This window comes from Triticum urartu, chromosome 3A (genome assembly GCF_056163025.1).
Source record: "Triticum urartu cultivar PI428250 chromosome 3A, HENAU_Tu73, whole genome shotgun sequence".
Lineage (NCBI taxonomy): Eukaryota > Viridiplantae > Streptophyta > Magnoliopsida > Poales > Poaceae > Triticum > Triticum urartu.
The window spans coordinates 602,498,079-602,517,818 of NC_141875.1; the positions used below are offsets into that span (position 1 = coordinate 602,498,079).

At 44.2% G+C, this 19,740-nt stretch overlaps 2 protein-coding genes across 5 annotated transcripts; one reads left to right on the forward strand and one right to left on the reverse strand.

Moving 5' to 3' along the window:
* The first annotated feature begins 2,632 nt into the window (after nucleotides 1-2,632).
* ATCSA-1 (Transducin/WD40 repeat-like superfamily protein) lies at nucleotides 2,633-5,762 on the forward strand. 3 transcript variants are annotated; one of them, XM_048709256.2, is made up of 9 exons: nucleotides 2,633-2,926; nucleotides 3,136-3,393; nucleotides 3,498-3,657; nucleotides 3,738-3,952; nucleotides 4,417-4,654; nucleotides 4,774-4,928; nucleotides 5,005-5,094; nucleotides 5,173-5,244; nucleotides 5,389-5,762. In XM_048709256.2, exons 1-9 carry the CDS (start codon nucleotides 2,774-2,776, stop codon nucleotides 5,446-5,448), a joined length of 1,401 nt encoding a protein of 466 aa, XP_048565213.1. In that variant the 5' UTR covers nucleotides 2,633-2,773; the 3' UTR covers nucleotides 5,449-5,762. The 3 variants fall into 3 exon arrangements, with proteins under 3 accessions (XP_048565213.1, XP_048565210.1, XP_048565211.1); XM_048709253.2 differs by having other exon boundaries at nucleotides 3,738-3,913; XM_048709254.2 differs by having other exon boundaries at nucleotides 2,634-2,926; nucleotides 3,738-3,913; nucleotides 4,420-4,654.
* A 111-nt stretch (nucleotides 5,763-5,873) lies between these two features.
* LOC125545337 (uncharacterized) lies at nucleotides 5,874-15,668 on the reverse strand. Of its 2 annotated transcripts, none has more exons than XM_048709248.2 (15): nucleotides 15,379-15,668; nucleotides 14,383-14,509; nucleotides 14,236-14,291; nucleotides 13,144-13,237; nucleotides 10,607-12,672; nucleotides 10,378-10,509; nucleotides 10,185-10,254; nucleotides 10,034-10,073; nucleotides 9,772-9,844; nucleotides 9,634-9,696; nucleotides 8,881-8,958; nucleotides 7,795-7,967; nucleotides 7,119-7,165; nucleotides 6,796-7,021; nucleotides 5,874-6,719 (listed from the first exon to the last, which is right to left on the reverse strand). In XM_048709248.2, exons 1-15 carry the CDS (start codon nucleotides 15,588-15,590, stop codon nucleotides 6,460-6,462), a joined length of 3,717 nt encoding a protein of 1,238 aa, XP_048565205.2. In that variant the 5' UTR covers nucleotides 15,591-15,668; the 3' UTR covers nucleotides 5,874-6,459. The 2 variants fall into 2 exon arrangements, with proteins under 2 accessions (XP_048565205.2, XP_048565206.2); XM_048709249.2 differs by having other exon boundaries at nucleotides 14,236-14,276; nucleotides 15,379-15,667.
* Between the last annotated feature and the right edge of the window lie 4,072 nt (nucleotides 15,669-19,740).

Sequence of the window (19,740 nt, forward strand, 5' to 3'; positions counted from 1 at the left end):
CGTTGTTCTCCTTTGGTGCATCCACCATGTATACATCATACGAGGAAGTGGCCGTCCAACGTCCGGTGAACGGTGGGTTCTGGGCCTCTTCTTCTCCGGCATCGTCGTCCATACCGTCGATGTCCTCGGAGTCGTAATCAAGTGTGTCGGTTAAATCTTCGACCGTGGCTATAAAGTGGGTGGCGGGTGGGGAGCAAAATTCTCCATCGTCAGCCCCTAGTTCGAACCGGATATAGTTCGGCTGTGAGTCCTCTGCCAAGGACAGATTCTTTAACGAGTTTAGCATGTCGCCCAAAGGCGAGTGCTGGAAGATGTCTGCGGCGCTGAATTCGAAGATCGATAAACGATCAAGTTCGGCGTCCGCGAGCTCACATGATTCGGAACTTACGGCCGGAAATGAGTCCGGAGTTCCGGTGGCACGGGTAACGTGTGAGATCAAGTCTATGTGCGGCTCCAACGTCGGGGAATCTGTGGCCTCTGTAGCGGGGTTGAGCTTCCCGTCCTTGGATGGCGCAGCCTGCTCCGGATCTAAGGCCAGAGCGGTTATGGGAGCTGTCTCCTGGAAGCAATCCGATGACAGATTTAGGTCATGTCCCTCGGGGTGGCCAGGAGTGGTAGCCGCGGTCTCAAATCCGGTGAAGATCAAGTCCCCACGGATGTCCGCGACGTAGTTCAAGCTCCCAAATCTGACCTGATGGCCAGGGGTGCAGCTTTCGATCTGCTCCAGATGGCCAAGCGAGTTGGCCCGCAGAGCGAAACCGCCGAACACGAAGATCTATCCGAGGAGGAAAACTCTCCCTTGGGCAGCATCGTTGTAGATGGTTGAAGGAGCCACCGAACCTCTTGATGACGGCACAGTGGAACTCTCAATGAAAGCACCAATGTCGATGTCAAAACCGGCGGATCTCGGGTAGGGTGTCCCGAACTGTGCGTCTAAGGTCAATGGTAACAGGAGACAGGGGACACAATGTTTTACTCAGGTTCGGGCCCTCTCTATGGAGGTAATACCCTACGTCCTGCTTGATTGATCTTGATGAATATGAGTATTACAAGAGTTGATCTATCACGAGATCATAATGACTAAACCCTAGAGGTCTAGCTTGTATGGCTATGATAATGTATCTCCTCCGGACTAAGTCCTCCGGTTTATATAGACACCGGGAGGATCTAGGGTTACACAAGGTCGGTTACAAAGAAAGGAATCTACATATTTAGTCGCCAAGCTTGCCTTCCACGCCAAGGAGAGTCTCATCCGGACACGGGTGAAGTCTTCGGTCTTTGTATCTTCACAGCCCATCAGTCCGACCCATGGCTAACAGGTCGGACGCCCGAGGACCCCTTAGTCCAGGACTCCCTCAAAGGTCGATCCATTGCATCATGGTGAACTTGATATCCTTCTTTCGTGAACATTGTCGCGGGCCCTTTGCTGAACTTGCTATCCTTCCTTCGTAGGGGAGGAGGTTGCGATTCAAGAGAATGAAACTTCTAGGCTCGTGGGATTGTTAGGTGACGACTTTGAGATTCACAAAATCAACGGGAGTCGTTTGCTGAGTATTAACTCGTTCAATTATCATCTTACTCTCAAGGTTCTCGTGAAAATGTTTCGATTAGATAGTATACACACAAAAATATAAGATTGCATGTCACACCTCCTGTTTTTCATGTCTTTTTAAAGAAGTATACAAGACAACTACCAATTAAAACACATGTGATCATTAGTAAAGAACACTCTTTTTCCAGGGAGCAAAGAACACGCTTAATCCATCTACTATTCCGTTTTTGTTATCATCAATAACGCTCCTCCCAGTACTTCACCTTGTACATATGCTAAGTCTTCCAGGTAGGTAAAAAATCTGATGTGGTAAGTTATTTAAAAGAAGAGAGATGAGTGTGGTAACCCCATGAAGAAATAATGCTAAGCGCGTGAACCTAGGCAAAACATTTAAAAAAGGAAGCCCACCAATACATGAAGAGCTTTAGTTGCTAAATCATTAAATGAAGCAAGTTTAGCAACCATAAGCTAAGCACCTATGCATTGAGGAGTATAGTTGATAAGCTATTCTAAGCACCCATACATTAGCAACAGCCTAAAGAACACACTCAATCCATCTATTTTTGTTACTAGAACAATGCTCGTTTGTTGCAACGGGATATAAATATTTTATTACGTTAGCTTGTGATTTACCTGTCAATAATAATGCAATTGTGTAAATAAATGTTCATCAAATTCTGACCGTAAATTACCTTATATTTTGATTAGAAGTTTGGTAAGTAAAGTAAAGTGAAATTTGTTCAGAAGGTAAGTAAACTAAGATGATTGATTATCATATACATTGAAGGTTGGACAAAAGGTGGTAAGAAGAAAGGTGAAACGGGAACCTTATGTTCTTTTTAAATAGTATGATAGTGATAAGTAAAGTAAAGTGAAATTTGTTCAGAAGGTAAATAAACTAAGATGATTGATTATCATATACGTTGAAGGTTGGATAAAAGGGTGGTGAGAAGAAAGGTGAAACGGGAACCTTACGTTCTTTTTAAGTAGTAGTGATTTACTGTTTACAATCGTTTCATCACATCCATAGGAGGACACGTGTACACCCCTGACATCTGGATATAACCGCTGAATTTAATGGAAGGGCAACAATTGAGTCCCCTACCTCACCGGTCAGCTCAGCAGGCGCCCGATTCGCGCCGCCCTCCCCCTTCGCTCGCGCCCGACTTCTGTCGCCGTTCGCCGCCGCAGAGCGCATACACCGCGGCGCGCCCCGAGTGGATGTGGTGGGAGGAGGTGAGGAGGAGGGAACGCGGGGAGCTGCGCCCGCGGCGCTTCGAGGCCCTCGCCCGCTCGCGCCGCGCTGCCTCGCTCGCGCTCTCCAACCGCAAGGAGATCGCGACCCCGCACCTCGGCGCCGTCAACTCCCTCCAGGTCCCCTTCTTCCCCCTCGCTCCCCCAATCGCCCCCTGTCACTGCCTCCCCGCCCGCCGCCCCCGCATCAGCTGCGCGTAGCGCACAGATCAGCGGTACTATTAATTTTGCGTGTTAATGCGTCGAGAAACTGCGCCTAGCGAGATCGAACTTCTGTGCGGATGCGTCAATCGACGTTGCCGGCGTTCGTAATTTGACAATATGGCCAGGTTGATTTGACAGAGGGGAGGTACCTGCTCTCGGGGGCGTCGGACGGGTCGGCCGCCGTCTTCGATCTCAAGGACGCGACGGAGTACGAGGCCGGGTTCATAGCCAAGCACAGGAGCATTCTGCTCGTGGACAGGCAGCATCAGCATGGCCACAAGTTCACCGTCTCCAAGGCCATCTGGTATCCTGTGGACACCGGGCTGTTCGTCACGGCCTCCTTCGATAACTATGTCAAAGTGTGGGATACCAATTCCAGTCAAGTATGTGTGTTTTGCTTTGTTTGATGCCGATCTTAATATTTTGCCCCGTTGAGGTGTTGATTCAGATGTTCTGGTCATTCTGGGATTGGTTTTCTTTTTCCTAGGTGGTCATGGATTTTAAGATGCCCGGAAAAGTGTACAGTGCTGCAATGTCCCCAATTGCAACAACGCATATGCTCATCGCAACCGGAAGCGCAGACGTTCAGGTCCGTTTGTGTGATATTGCTTCCGGAGCCTTTACTCACACGTTGTCCGGTCATCTTGGTTAGTCCCTTCCTGCTAGTGTGATGATGAAACACCATTCTTGTTTTGTTTTTTATGCTTATCCTCATCGATCATCTCAGATGGTATCATGTCTTTGGAGTGGTCTACCTCAAGCGAGTGGATCCTAATGAGTGGTGGCTGCGACGGGGCGATACGTTTTTGGGACATAAGACGAGCTGGATGCTTCCTTGTCCTTGATCAGTTACGGTCTCAGCTAGGAAGACGGCCTCCCATTATTGATAGCACCACGGACAACGTATGCTTGCCGTCATCCTTTACTTTTATCTGCTTCTGGGTTTGGTTATTTCTTCAGAATATATTTGCTCGCAGGGCTAATACAGAACTGCTTGCTATTATTCTGGCTACTATTCCAAAACTGTTAGGTCTCCAAGTAGGAGTGGATTTTTCCTGCAAGAAAAGGGTACAAGCGGATATCTGGTATATATTCATGTCCTAGGCCTATGTCATTGTTTTAGCATCATCATATATATATGGTATGGATCAGTGTAGTGCTCTAGTTCTTAAAAGATGGGATCTGCATTTCATTGGGAGATAATCAATGCTGCTCTACACAAGGTTCCTTCCTGCTGTTTATTGTTGTGTCCTGAAAAAATGGTTGATGTCATGCAAGTACAATGGGAGATAATTAATATTATTAGGTTCTTGTGTTGTTCATTGTTGTGTCCGAAAGATGGTTGATGACGTGCAAGTACATCTGCTAGTTGACATCTTCAATGCATATATATTTTTCGTCTTAAGCAGCATCAGAAGAACTTAGGACGTTCATCTTCATCAAAGAGTTACTCAGTTCAGCAGAGGACAGGCAATCATAAGAAGCAGTCCAAAGCACTACGCAAAAGTCTAACCATGGTACGTGGACATACGCAACAGAAAGTGCATCCCGGTATGTCATCCAGTCAAAATCATAAAACAGCTCATTATGGTGCTGTTACAGGATTAAGAACAACAACAGATGGGATGCACCTTCTTAGCTCAGGTTGAGTTAATTTCTTCTCTATTGGTTATCTGCTGCTATGCCTGAAATTGGCATGCAGTGCAACGATGATAATTTAAGCTTAAGCCTGTTATTAAGAAGAGGTTATCGTTTCTCTTCAGGATCTGATTCTCGTTTAAGACTCTGGGATATCGATTCAGGCTGCAATACTTTGGTCAATTTTGAAGCCATGCGATTGCAAACTAGCAAGCCACTACAATTAGCTGTCACTGATGATCCATCACTTGTTTTCATTCCATGCATGTCAAGCATCAAGGTATGCTGTTGCTTTCCCAGCTTTATGGCTTCATTCTGCATTTTGAAGTTCACGTCTAAGTATTATACTTGCTTAGGCATACAATACATGGTCTGGTACGACATTTCAAACATTCCGTGGGCATTATGACCATGTAAATTGCTGCTACTATAACTCACAAGACCAAGTAAGTTTTCCCTCTATTGTCCTCTCTAAGCTTTAGTGTTTCAACGTGTATTCCATTCCTAAATATTCGAGAATGCAGGAACTCTATACTGGTAGCAATGATCGACAAATTCTTGTGTGGTCTCCATCGACTCCTGCTTTGACTGAAATGGTATAAAATCTATCTATTGACACCATATGCAGTGTTTTTGCATTTTTCTAGTGAGTTAATATTCTCCCAATGGGAGTTTGAGAAGGAATTTAGTACAAAGTTTACGTGTAAATTTGATGATTTGACGCTGCTAAATATCTGCAGGAAGACGATGACAAGCGGCAAGAGGGTTTTGCAGCTGATGAGGATAACTGGAGTGACTAAGAACTTATGAGTTTTTTGAGGGAGAGAACTTATGAGTTGATCATGTGTATATACAAGGTTACTAACAATATTGACACAAGTGATGCCGAAATAAAATCAGGGGTCTTATTAGGTATTACACGAACCAGTAATTACTTGTGTTTGGTTACCACTCTGAGAGGATGCTGTACATTAGGATTTGAATTTTTTGTAGTTCATTGAAACTTATGTATTCAGACATCATCACAAAAAGAGGAGAGTACTATGTATGGTTCACCCAACTGTTATTTATGTACCTTTTTCTTGCTAAAGCATTGCACATGTTTTATGCCTTCTCTGATGCTGAAGTTCCTGAAGGGAACAACGATGAAATTAATATAAAACCAAATTACTATTGCCATTGGTCTTGTTATGAACAGGGTCCCCAGCAGCAGAAGACACATGAGTTCTACTGTTAAGTTTACATGATGCAAGTATCATGCAACTTTTGATCAAAAGCAATGGCTCCTGATTTCCATTATTCATCTATAACATATTGGTGCGACATTGTTCAGTTTGTCCATGTTACAACTGGCACGACATTGCTGAATTTGTGTGACTGCGTAAACAATAGATGTACATATGTGCCTTACAGGGAAAAAAAAACTCAGTTACAACTTGCACCAGGTTCAGAGAAGTTGCGGGCGCCTAGCCCGCACTTATTCCAGACCTACCATTTATTGTGTTGCTGAGCTGCTAATATTCTCAGAACTATGATTTGCTGAGCCCAAGATATGCAGGACCTGGTAGCTCATATTGCCTGAACTTTCCTAAACTACAAGGATCTGTTGGAGTTCCTAAGATACATAGCTCTGTTATGTATAACTGTGCGTAACTGGAAATCCGCAATGGCAACCCATTGAAAGGTTGAATCGGACAAACATACCATATATTGCTGCAAGTAACAGCAGATGCTGCGACAGCTTATTGTGTAGGTGGATACATACGGATGATCCTGGGTTGCGGCGAACATTCCCCAATTGTGCTTGCCTTTTAGATCCTCTGACAACGAATGATGCCTGCGGCGCCTCCGTAGCATAACCATTTCTCGCTACCTTTGTTCATATTCCATCTCAGTCGATGCAGCGCTACAGCTTTGGGAGGGAAGAGCTCAAAGTTTTTAGTGTCTTCATCAGCTGGGACATTGCATGTGCCACCATTCTCTAGCATTAGAGAATCAGCTAAAACCAGAGTCTCTTGGCCTTCATCAGGTCCATCTTGTCGGCCCTCTCTGGGTTCTGGATCTACATGTTCTGCAGGGTAGTTCACCAGGCATGTCAGGCAGTAAGGCAACGATACAAGTTGCAGCAAAATGGAGAGAGTTTTTACCTGAGTTGGTGAGGGTTAGTACTTGCTCTTTTTGTGTATCGTGGGCTTTAGGTACTTTTTGGCATGGTTTTGGGCCCTTTTTTGCAACCAGAGGAACGTTTGACATAGGAGGGCTTTGCAATGTTCCACCAATCTTAATGGCTGTCCCCTCCTCTGCTAGCGAACCACAAAGGAAATAGGGCACACGGTTCCTCCCAGGTTCCTTCTCCCAGAATCTCGAAGTAAGCTACACGTGCAATATTTGTTTAGCACACATGAGATTCTGTATGACAAGCAGAGGTAGAAAATGACCATGGTTATGGAGTACAGGCTAGCGGGTTTACCTGGAAGCGCACAGCAGTACCATCTGCCACACAATAAGCCGCATAACCTGTATGTAGGCAAAATTAAGGATCATAGCAATTATAAGATTCCACCAATATGTGCTTAAGGTTGATATTGTACAAGAAGCTAGTCATTCTCCCTTGCTTCTATATAGAGATTCATTTATATATCTTTAATATCAAGTGTCCAAAATGTAGGAAAAATATATATTAACATAATAAGTATCACAAAAAAGGTGATCCAGTGTCCAAAACAGAATATCATACAAGGTATTAATATTACTAAACTAATAAGCTGTTCAAGTATCACTATATGCCGCAATAACATAATTATAAGCTTTATATTCATTTACTTAACACAACAGTGTATGGAGAGTCCCGCATAATGTGTTTCCAGATTCCAGATAGTTCCCTGAACAGTTTTGCTAAAGCACATCTAGATGTGCCCTAAGTATTGCACATCTAAGTCCTATCTCATTGATTTTACACAGAGATTCGTGCAGGCATTTTCTTTTGTCTTTTCCTTTCTAGTTTGACCGAGTCACTTAGATGTGCAATAATTAGGGCACATCTAGATGTGCCCTAGACAAACAAGTCAAGAATTCTTAGTAACTTGTAACTGCATACTACTTAGGCCGGATATTGAGTATGGTTAGGCATGGTTCTGGAAATGTACCGGTAATTTCTGAGACATGGACATTCCATATCAAATATTCTGACAACTGATAAGTAGAAACGCCCTGAGTTTTAGTCCCAGCAAATGGCCTTCCGGTGACTGGAACATCATTGGCAATTCTAGGTAGGCTGAGGAACTTCAATGTGCCATCTTCCAGTGAGATGACAATACCTCTGAACATGAAAGATAGCAACAGTTAATGTTATTAACCTAGTAGACAGAAAATATCTATAACCTGCATATATATACAGAGTAAGGCCCCATTTGGGAGCTCAATAGAACTTTCCGCACATACAGATTTTACCAGTGTATTTTACTAGGCAGTAGGCACAAACAATACCACTGCAAACAAGGGAATCCTAAACGTAATCATGAATGAACGCAAAAAAAGAAGTGAGGTGAACTTCAGTGTTAATAATTCAAACCAAACATTACAAGCCACACGAGTCCTATATATGTTCACTATGTTTAGGGCAACAATCACTGTTTGTTGGGCCAATGATCAAGTAATGCAATAGATCCTCCCAATAAAGGGGCAATCCTTGCACAAAAATATATTACCTCCATCCCAAATTACTTGTCTTAAATTTGTCTAGATACGGATGTATCTAACACTAAAACATGTCTAGATACATCTGTATCTAGACAAATCTAAGACAAGTAATTCGGGACGGAGGGAGTAGAATACACATGAGTAGATAAAATCATTTATGTTTTTTATAAGCTATAAAAACTAAATACAGATTGAAATGTAAAGGACACAGAAGCATTAAAGGAACTAATTAGTTTTTATAAGCTACACATCTACCTTAGCAAGTTAGCATGCTGACATATCACACAGATCAGATGAGCCATGTATATGTGCATCAGAAATTACCTAGTTTCTCACTGACAGGGTAAAATGAAAAACAAGGTAAAACCAAGTCACTATCCTCAACTGGGTAGTGATGAAAGGTAAGTAAATGTCATGTAATGAAGGAAGCTGAGTACATTAGTGTCTGCAAGATTTATTTACTCCAGAAGGAACAGGACTCATTACTACAAACGGAATGAGATTAATTTGCCACAAATGGCACAAAACATTACCTAGCCTCCTTTAACCAATGAAGACTTAAAACAGCCCTTGGGGCAGTGGTTAGTTCCCACAGAGGACGGTATGGATCTCTGCAACAAACGAGTTATATGAGGTGCATTTCAGTATTCAAACATTGCAGCTCATTAAAAAAAACAAAGCAAGAAAAGATTGTGAATCCAGCAATCATATTACTGTTTGCTGACAGTATGTACTCAATTAAGGTTATGCTGGTGCCAAAAAAAAGTGCTCTTCAATAGTAGCTGCTACACCTATGGTTACTTGCTTCCGCTTCAAATTTTCATAAAACTTGACAACGGCCATGGGCTGTGGCAACTAAATGGCGATGTTTTTCGTTGAAAGGTGTGCTGTATTTGTTCATGTGAGGATAACAGATTCTGCAGATTAAACACACCTTCATTTATTGACCCAAATGTTATCATTGCAAAACAGCACACAAAAGATGCGTGGTTCTCAAATTGCAAAGTGCAGTCAATTCGTTTGGAAAAACCTTCCTAGGTGAAATATTTAACCAAAAAATAAATTATATTGACTATGACTAGTGAGATAAGCCTCAGCACAACTCCATATATGCAATATACCCGAAATGGGTTAGCAAATACTACCTCTGTACCAAAATATAAGACATTTTTGTAAGCTAAACAAGCCTACAAAAACGTCTTATATTTTGATATGGTGGGAGTAGTAGTTTCCTCCACAACAAAATTTGAGTTATTGATTCCAGTTCCTAGTAGAGTTTATGCTACCTTAAATCCCAGAATTTTAGGCCATCCTCTCCAGCAGTGACGAAGATATTTGTGTTTTCCTCACTGTCAAAATGATACGGAGTCAGAAGTTAGTGTTTATCTTTTGGAATGGAACAGAAGTATAACACAGCTTAGTACCTTACATATGGTGCCCACGAGAGGGCTCTGATGGGAACAGATTCAGCAGTGACACACATAAAAGGTTTTGAATCTATACATAACGAGAACAACTGGTTAATATAACACAAAAAAGAAATAAACAAGAGATATGCAGTTCAGGCATTCCAATAGCTTGCTCTTTAAACATGTGAAGTAAGCAGTTCCTGAGTCAGACATGTCATCTGAATGGCGCAAGTGACAGAAATCCTATGAAAAGGGAGGTAATAGACCAATAAAATACCTTGTGATGGCAAGTCTGTAGAGAACTTCCATAAAGCAACCTGGAACATCAAAATCGAAACACGAAACTTTCAGCAAAGCACCTACTAACCAAACAGTGCAGGTATCAGATTTAAACTAAGAAAATAATTTACTACAGGCAGAAAAGATACCGTTCCATCGTGACATCCTGCCAATATCATATCATGAGGATAAGGCGACCAATCAACTGTCAAGGGAATGCTGTTTACCATTATAAAGAGGCAATGACTTCAAAATGAAAATTCATGCTGATGAATTTGACAGAAAATTTAAATCTGCCATCTAGTTTTAATAGAAAAATGATGAAAGTAAAAGTTGGAATACCTCTGTATGTTTCCGCACTTAACTTTAGCACATCTAAATACAGGTTGCAGCTTTAGAAAGCGAGGATCGGTGCCCTTCACTGAAGAAGAGGAATATATTTTCTGGATCATGCTTGGAGATGGAACTTCCCATCTGTGCACAATAATGAATAAGTGCATAATAAGTGGTGATATTCAAAAAGTGATGGCCAAACAATTCAAAATGGTGGTCAAGCATAGGATGTACTCACACTTCAAGTGAGCCATTTCCCAACAGTACTGCAAGAAAACCCAAATGTGATTTCTGTTCTGACTGATTTGGTAAAGGAGGCTTCCATTTGATGTCCCAAGCAACTTTGCCGTTATGAGCTAAACACAAGACGACCCTTGGTAGATGAATGCCTTTGGGGATTGCAGAAAAGTTTGAGTTTTCTGCACAAGTAATAATATCATTTTTACTTGATTCTTTGGATGGAACTACTTCTGTATCTTCCACAACAATGATCTGGGCACTGTTTTCAGAAGGAACAGGCACAACTTTGTTGGCAGCTTCACTATCATTCATTTCCACAACTTCATGGTTAGCAAGTGCACTCTTACATCCAACCAAACCAGCCTCATTAGCCATGTCTTCACTTATAGATGAACCCAGTAGCTTGGGATTCTCAACAGAAGACAAATTATTATTTGGCATGATATACATGGAGGATCTCTCCATCTTCTGCGCGTCACCACTAAGAGCTAGTGAGCAGGTCTCATTTGAAGCAGGTTTCTTTGTAGGTCCTCGTACACGCCTTCTGGTGTAGACAATTAATTCTTTCTTACAATTTTGGACTGAGGCCACATTATCATTTGACTGGGGAGTTGTCTGATTGTTTTGTTCTTTGCCGCATAATGCAGTTGAAGAACTACACTCTACTGAAACAGACTTCTTTCTATGTTGGGCACTTAATTTTTCCTTGTAATTTGCATTACACAAGCCATGTGTTGGTGATGTGGCATCAGATGATACAACACTCATATTGACATTGCACTTTCCTATATGACACCTCAACGAACCAATTGAAGCAAGATCGCTTGCTATAGCTTCACCGTCACTCTTGGTCAAAGCCATGGGATTGTCCGAATTGGTAATTGTAGCAGCCGCCTTTGAGGACTCGGTACCAGAAGCAAATAAACAACTGTTTGTATTTGAAAGTGTCTTCCTTCTAGGACGTCCTCGTCTCCTACTACCACTTGATTCCTCGCCATTTGATTTAGCTGCAATATGCATAGGCAGCAAGGAATCTTCTAAAGTGGGGCCTGTGTGCACATTGCCATCACATCTTAGCATGCCAATCGAACTAAGCTCACTTGTCAAACTAGAGTGTCCATATGGCAAATGATTCTCAACAGAGTGTGCTGGATTATTTGAAATGGTCTCCCTACTCTGTGATTGGACACCAGAAACCACTGACGAAGAAAGTGCACAAGGATTTGTTTCCTTTTTAGGTCGTCCTCTACCCTTCCGACCTCTTGATCTTTTCCCACAAATTGTAAGAGATGAAGATGGAACTGGTAGTTCTGCATCAACTGTAACAAGACTTAAATTAGAATTAGACTCCGTGTATCCAGTTTCTCTTTCAAATTCAGTATCAGTGCCAGAAACATGCTTGCTGCTGCTTGGGAGTGGATATTTCCGGGGCCTCCCCCTTTTTTTCTTTGGTTTCGTGCAGCATATTAGAGCTCTAGAGATATCTTCTGTCCATTCAGTGTCAGGCGAACACTTTATTTTGTCAATTGGGATTTTCCTAGGTCGACCCCTGCCTTTTTTTGGAGCTGATTCCACAGGCTTCACAGATGGTATAGCACAAGATAATGCAAGATCGCCTGGAATAACTCCTGAAGTGACAAGAGGGTCAACAAAACTAGAACCTGGACTTCCGCTATTTTTTGTTGAATCTACCGCTTTGGCAACTGACAGTGGATATTTTCTTGGTCTGCCCCTTGGTTTTTTCAGACTAGGTTCTGCGTGATCCCTTGGTTTTTTCAGACTACTAGGTTCTGTGCAATCATCCCCAGTCGTCAGTTTTATCTTTCTCGGTCTCCCTATTGGTTTTCGAGGAACTGATGAACTCTCAATTGAATTGTTCTCGTTTGGTATTTTTCTAGGCCTTCCTCTACGATTGCTGTTACTGTATGCAAGCATTGACTGATCAGTATGTGCCTCTTCAAAGGGTGCTACAATACACCAAACTTGAATGATGCCTCTGCCAATCAGTGGCATACCAATTTTATGGTAAGAAGAACCAGGAGGATGAGCAGCAACAGCAAGATACTGCAATAGATAAAAGAACATGATCAGCAATTCTAAGACCAATAAAATACCTTGTAAATCCAGTAAATTCTTGCGAGTAAAAAAAGGTACTCCCCCCGATCCATATTACTTGTCGCTCAAACAGATGTATCTAGCACTGAAATACGTCTAGATACATCCATTTGAGCGACAAGTAATTTGGATCGGTGGGAGTACTATTCATAGACACTGAAAACAAGTGCAACCTAGCAATGAGCCTGCATGCAAAGATGCACTTGAGAAAAGCACTGCAACGGTTGTCTGGCGGGTTTTTTGGAAGTAAAACGAATCAATATGCCATTGAAATGTGGGCTTGTGACCCACATGCCAAGCAAATAGATGATGACATTTTTCTCATTGCTAAATTTGGTGGTGAACAACATAAACTTTTTTGAAGCCACGACTTGCAACAAAAGAGCTACTAGTTCATGCTCAGAATCAGTTGATCACAACCTCGCAATTTACGGGAGAAGAAGGCTTGTCGCACAACCTCGGGCACCAGTCCAACGACCAAACATTCCCTCCAGCGAATAAAATGAAGTCAGAGCTGCAACAATTAAGAGATTTAATCACAGTTCAATCAGCATGGTTCTCTACAGTCATATGGATAATGTAACAGAGAAAACTGGAAGAGTAGAAATAAGGTCATAATTAGCACTGTATCCACATATCATCAGTTTATGACAATGCTGAAAATTAATTAATGAAAGTGCAATGGTATTTTTCATCAAGTAACTTCACTGTTAACCTACTAACAAATCGCCACCCCCCCCCAAAAAAGGACATACTCAGTGCTGAAAGCTCCCACACAAGGTGGGGGTGGGGAAGGGAATTTCAGACAGCCTTACTCTTGCATAATATTTCTGCAAGGAGGCTGGTTCGAACTCAGGACCTCCAGGTCACAAGTGGAGGGACTCTGCCACTGCGCCAGGTCCGCCCTTATACTAACAAATCCCCCAAAAGCAGCAAAACCTTGCATGGGTTGGCGACATTTGATGACCCAACTCACTCTGCAGGATTACTCCTGGACCAAGAGAATATTGTTTTCATTCTCAAATAGTTGTTCTTTTATTGTGTATGCAGTCCAGAATTTAAAACTTGACCACTGATTACACCAAAGAACAAAATGGTATTCATATATTGGTCAATGAAAGTACTTCCATAGCACTAATCATTTTAAATTATTTTACTGGTATATAATTCGAAAGGGTACTTATCAAAGGTGTATTTGAGGTCATGTTACGTGTGAAACAGCAAGAAAATTATTATACTTTCGTAGAAAATTCTTCACCAACAAGATGAGAATAGGGACTGGCCTGCTTAACAGTCCATGTGCTGCAACCTTTGAATTGTGAGCAGACAAACAAAAATATTACATAAACAGGGCTATGGAAAAATCTTGGGTCATAACTTCAATACTCCAAATAACCAGAACTGAGGAACTTAAATCGTAATGTATCTCTCCTCAACAAACTTAGGGAGAATCATATAACAAAATAAGAAGATTCTAATAAGTTGAAACAGTCTAGCTTCTAGAAATAATACCTGTATGTATTATTATCCCTCCCATCTTCCAAGTGTGTGACCTGCATTGATTTGCACTGATGTGATCCAAGAAATCAGCAGAAAGCTTCCCTCCAATGTTATAACAGGAACTTTAGACTCAGAAATTAGCACCGTAGTTCTACTAACCTGAGGAACAGATGCAGACGAGAATTGTGGTAAGGTAATCTCATGTGTGTCATCTCTGGATGAAGTTGATCCAGTGCCGTAAGTAAAACTTACACCTTTTGGCTCATAATTAAAATGCTTCCATTCTCTGGGAAGATAACAATTGATTAAATGTCAAGCAGAATGGGTTCTGAGTAATCCAAAAAAACACTAAAATACGAAAACAGGGAAGGACAGAGTAAGCTAGTAAAAACGAAACAAGAAGACATCTTGTGCTCTCCAATTAGGTATACTGCCAATGCAACAACTGCAACTTTTCACAATGTGCTAAACTTATGGAGAAACAGAGCAATCTCCAATGAGCATGTGCTACTACTTAGCAGAAAAGGCTCAAATTAATTCCATACCAAGTCAATAAAAGTGGCCTTGTCAATAAATCTGTTCTTTCTAAATCCAAAATGAAAGCTACTACAACTGTAGATCAAGAAAAAGCCGAAAACTCCCAGTGTCCAGGCGTCCAGCCATTGACTTTAAAAGATCTTGTCATAATCAATCAGTTAACAATAAACTTGAACTTACTAAATTTTCACAACAGGTCTCATGGTACCATTCTTATCAGACAAAAACGAGCTGATAACAACACAATCACATGCGGTGACTGTATCAGACGAATTCTAGTTAACACTAACAGCAAGGAATAAATGCTACCATAGCAAGAACATGACGACTAGAATTTATCGTTTGTAATGGTGCCATAAACTCCAAATTCACAAACCATAACAAAATTCTCCCGCACAAACGACATATCAATCATTCAATCAACAAAACTAAAGAGGTTCCACGTTCCAGGCTCCACCGTACGTGCACAACCACATCTCCGTCACGCGCCACGTGTAAAAAGTTCAACCGATGAAGCAGCCATTAATTGCTGACGCCGCTGTACGGCTTGCAAGCCCACAACTGAAAGTTGCCAGATTCTATCGCGGTGATTGGGGAGCAAGGAGAGCGCGTCTTCACCTGAGGAACGTTATCGAGGAGGCGAGCCGCTCCGCCTCGGCGTCGGGGAAGCCCGGCTCGGGCTCGCCGGCGGCGAGCTCTGAGATGGCGCGTACCGCTCTGGAGAAGTCCTCTGCAGATTGCTCGAAGCAGCAGACCTCGACGCCCGCGTTGCCCTTGTGCTCCCCTTCCGGCGGGGACGGCGCGCCCGTCGTCTCCGGCGGCGCGGCCATCGCCGGCGGGGGGAGCAGGGACCAAAAGCAAGGGGTGTTCTAGGGCTTAGAGCCGCGGGAAGAGAGGGCGTGTCTGGCGGAAGTTGGGCCCAATTATACACCTTGGGCGCACCAGCGTGGGCTGGGTTTCCTAGTATGTGTTTTCAGGCCCTCGAAAGGCTCCGAGTCCGGCCCTGCTACGTACTGCGGGCGTGTCCTTTTTTTTCATCAAAAGTCAAGTACAATTCCTAAAAAAAAAAACAAGTACAAACGGACTACAACGGTTAGGAAGGCGAGAGGATAACGGCTCCCTGTAGATGGAATAAGATTTTCCCCACCTAGTCCCTCTATCTCGGTGATGCTTCTAGCATCGTTAGAGAGCATGTGGAGGTGTGTCTTCCGCAAATCTCGTAAGATTTGGTCGGTGATTGTCTTTGGTGGATTGCACAGATCCAATCTTTGTTCGACACGTCCCTGTGTCTTCAAGTTGGATCCTTCCGATCTACGTGTCTCTTTATCACGGCGGTTGTTGTTTTAGTGCGCTGTTCATATGGACCCTTAGAGCATCTACAGTCGGACTTGACAAATCCGGATCTTCAAACGCCTGCGAACGCAACCGGACGCGTCCACAGACAGTGACCAGTCACGCCTCAAATTAGCTACTCTGCATTCAAGTATCCCATATATTCAACCCCTGGATCCATACAAAGCATGCAAAAGAAATCCTACGTACTAGCCTAGCTAATCTTCGTCGTCGGAGATATCCACGAAGTCGGTGTCATGCGTCGGGTGGGCGGGCGCATAGGAGGGCTCCGGCTCCTCCTCCTCATGCTCGCCCTCATCCATGTAGGTGAACATCTCCTCCTCCTCCGCGGCATGCCGCACCTCCATCTCCTGCCGACGACGGCGTCTCGCCTCCGCATCCGACTCTGAGCGAAGGGAATTGAGGATGGCATGTTGCTCCGTGCTGCAGATCCGTGTCCCCGGTGTCCCCCACATCCTCTTTTGGCTCCTGTTCCTCAACCTCCCCCTCAACCTCCTCCAACTCCTCCTCCGGATCCACTGCATTCGGAGGTAGTCCCGCGGCGATCCGGGCTCCGTGCCTTGCCCCGATCTGCTCAAGGAGCTGCAGTCGGCGCTCCAGCGTCAGAAATGGGTGGCCCTTATCCTGCAGCGTGGGAGCATGACTACTAGTGATGGCGGATGGAGAGTGGAAAGTAGCGGCGGCGGTGGACGGGCGGAGGAAAATGTAGAGGGGGTAGGATTTCGGTGTCGGTGGTCGGCTTAAATAGCCGGGCTAGGCACTACGTGGCCCGCTAGAGCGGTGCCATGCAGCAACATTGGTCTGACGGAGGAGACGAGCTTCAGACCGTCAGGTTTCTGTGTGATTCCAAGCGTTTGAGTCCCTTTTGAAGCGCCCGGCTGGATGAAATTTCGTGACCGGTCAGTGACCGAACGACCTATCCGGTCATTCGAGGCGGGTTTATGATGCCCGGGCGTAGATGCTCTTAGCATGAAAACTTTCTGACTGTTAATTACAACAAATTTTGCCGGCTCGGATGAGAAAGGGGGATGATGACGACGCGTCTTTGACTCGCTTCACTTGTGGCCTTCACTAGGTGATCTATGAACCTGGATGTAATTTTGTTATTTCTGATGTTCGTTGTACTGTCATTATTGAAGTTTAATAGATTGAAAGTTTCCCAAAAGAAATAAATAAATTCCACACAGTATGCACTCGGTATTTTTTTCTTCCAAAAGACAGTGAGCAAATATAATTGAACACGTCACTTAGCAAGCCAATGTATGACGAGATTGCTTACATTTGCTAATTTTTCCCGTGGCAACAAACCGGCACGCCACTGGTTCCTGGACGGCCGAAGTACACTAGACGCTCAGCATGAGAAAAGAGTCAGCGTCTCGCACTCTTGGACGTCCGAAGATGCCCGATGATTTCACACCACTTGGCACGTGCGTAATCATTTTCACGAGGGTAATCTGGTGGAGATCTCAACCTGACGATGGCGGCAGTGGTCTGACTATCTCGTCAGCAACCGAAAAATCACCACGCACCAGCATGAGCTTCCTCTGCGGTTCCTCCCTCACGCATATGCCTCGCCAGAAAACGGCGAATCCGTGGTTCGCGCGTCACGTAGTCCGGGTCAAGTCGACCCCCGAATTAGGTTCCGCGTCGACGTGATTCCACGTCTGCCGAAAACCCCGCCACTCTCTCCCTCTCTCTCGTAGTACACGCACGCATCTGGGAGGTACTGTAGGACGCGACGCGCGACATCTCGGTCGCCGGTCGGCCTCGGATCCCATCCCGGACAGGAAAACAGCGGCCGGTACGCCGTACGCGCGCCCCCCAACCACCCATGGTCCGGGAAACGTGCCGCACGCACGCGCCGATGATGCGATCGAACGCCTCGCGCGTACGCCTCCGACTGACCCGACGCAAGCTTGCGTCGGCCCCGGGGAAAGCTGCGTCGTCTGTCTCCGTCGCGGTCTCGCGCGCGGGGCGGCGAGTAGGGTCACGTCCCACCGCAGCGCAGCGCAGCTGCTCCTCGTCCGCACGACGTGACGCCGCGCGGTGACCCACTGGATATCTTCGATCCGCTCTACGTGGCTGCCTCCCGAAGCGCGATTCCGATTCGAGATCTGTTTCCGCGCCTCTCGTTGGGTGGGCCGGCGACACCAGTACGGAGAGATATCGTCTGCGCGACTCGTGTCACATGCACAGGTCCCGTATTTTTTTGACCGCGCGACCCTATCCTATCCGTCCTCGTTCATTTGGGATAAACGGACAAACGAGGCGGCCCAGCGCGCGAAAGCAAATGGACTTTTATTCGTTTTGTGTCCGTTTTCGACCCATCCACGGCCCAAGTTTGCGCCGCTTTTGGGGTGAAACAGACACCACATGGACGCGCGGGCCGTCTGCGCTGTCCTTCCCTGGCCCGCCCGTCAGTGACACAGGGCGGGCCATTTTCTATCCGGCCCCCTCCCTCCCTCCGGCGCACCCCCTCCACTCTGATGCGGGCAAGGCACCATTGATCGATAATTCTACTAAAGCTGAGCCATTTGATGAGTCAAGGCATGAAAAAGTTGCGGAAAATAATGTCAAGCATGCGACCAGATTATGCAGAGGAAACGATGGTCGTGTGCGATAGTTTTGTGGACCAAAAATTGCTCCTGTATTTGAAAAGGAATTAATGCATGTTGATTCTCATCATACAGTGTTTGTATCAATACCTAACAGAATGTATAACAAAAGGTCCAGATCGAATGCTAAACAGGAACCGAAGCCAAAAGATATAATTCCAACGTTTCGTATGCCTCCGAAGATAATAAGGATCGGCACTTTTCTGTTTAAACTACAGGCATGCAATTGATAGGATCTGCCAAGGGATAAGTCTCCTCTTTTATTTAATCAAGTCATTTTATTTTTGTGTTAGGCAGTTTCACCAAGACCTGTAATTTTGCTTGTACGGGGCAGACGTGACAGTCAAGTTGTACTATTTACGTACATGTTTTGAGTCTAGGTTAATTAAGGTGATCAATGTGGCTGGATAATTAATTAGTTAAATCCTTAGTTTGTTAGGCTGGTCATAGTGGGGAGTAACTTATACTAGTGTCATGCATATGATACTAGTCTAAGTTACTACCTTCGTAGTGCAAAGTAACATAATAGTAGTATTATAGATGACTTCATTTATTAATTTGTAGACTCATCTTGTTTTGGGAAGCGCTATATTATAGTGACATATTATGTCACCACTTCTCATTAACTACATGCAACATAAGCAAAAAATTTCTTGAAGTATATTATGTTACTAGCTAAGTTTCTCCCACTATGACTAGCCTTAGGAGAGTCCGTTTCAATTTAGTTTGACTTAGTCTTTTCCAAGTTCGCGTCGCCTATAAAAAGGGCTGGCCAGGGCCGATGTAGAGATCAGTTTTTGAGTTTTCTTTTGAGTATGAGATATACAGAAAAACGTCCAAGTTACGGGCGGCCATATCTTGTGTATTATCTGTGATTTTCCCATCGTGGAAATTTACTAGCGACGGAGGGTTGATCATCACATCGACGCCTATGTGCTGATCCAAGGGGGTCATTATTTTTATTCGTGTATTTTCGTACGCGGGTGAAAATTATCTTGAAATTTGCGAGGAG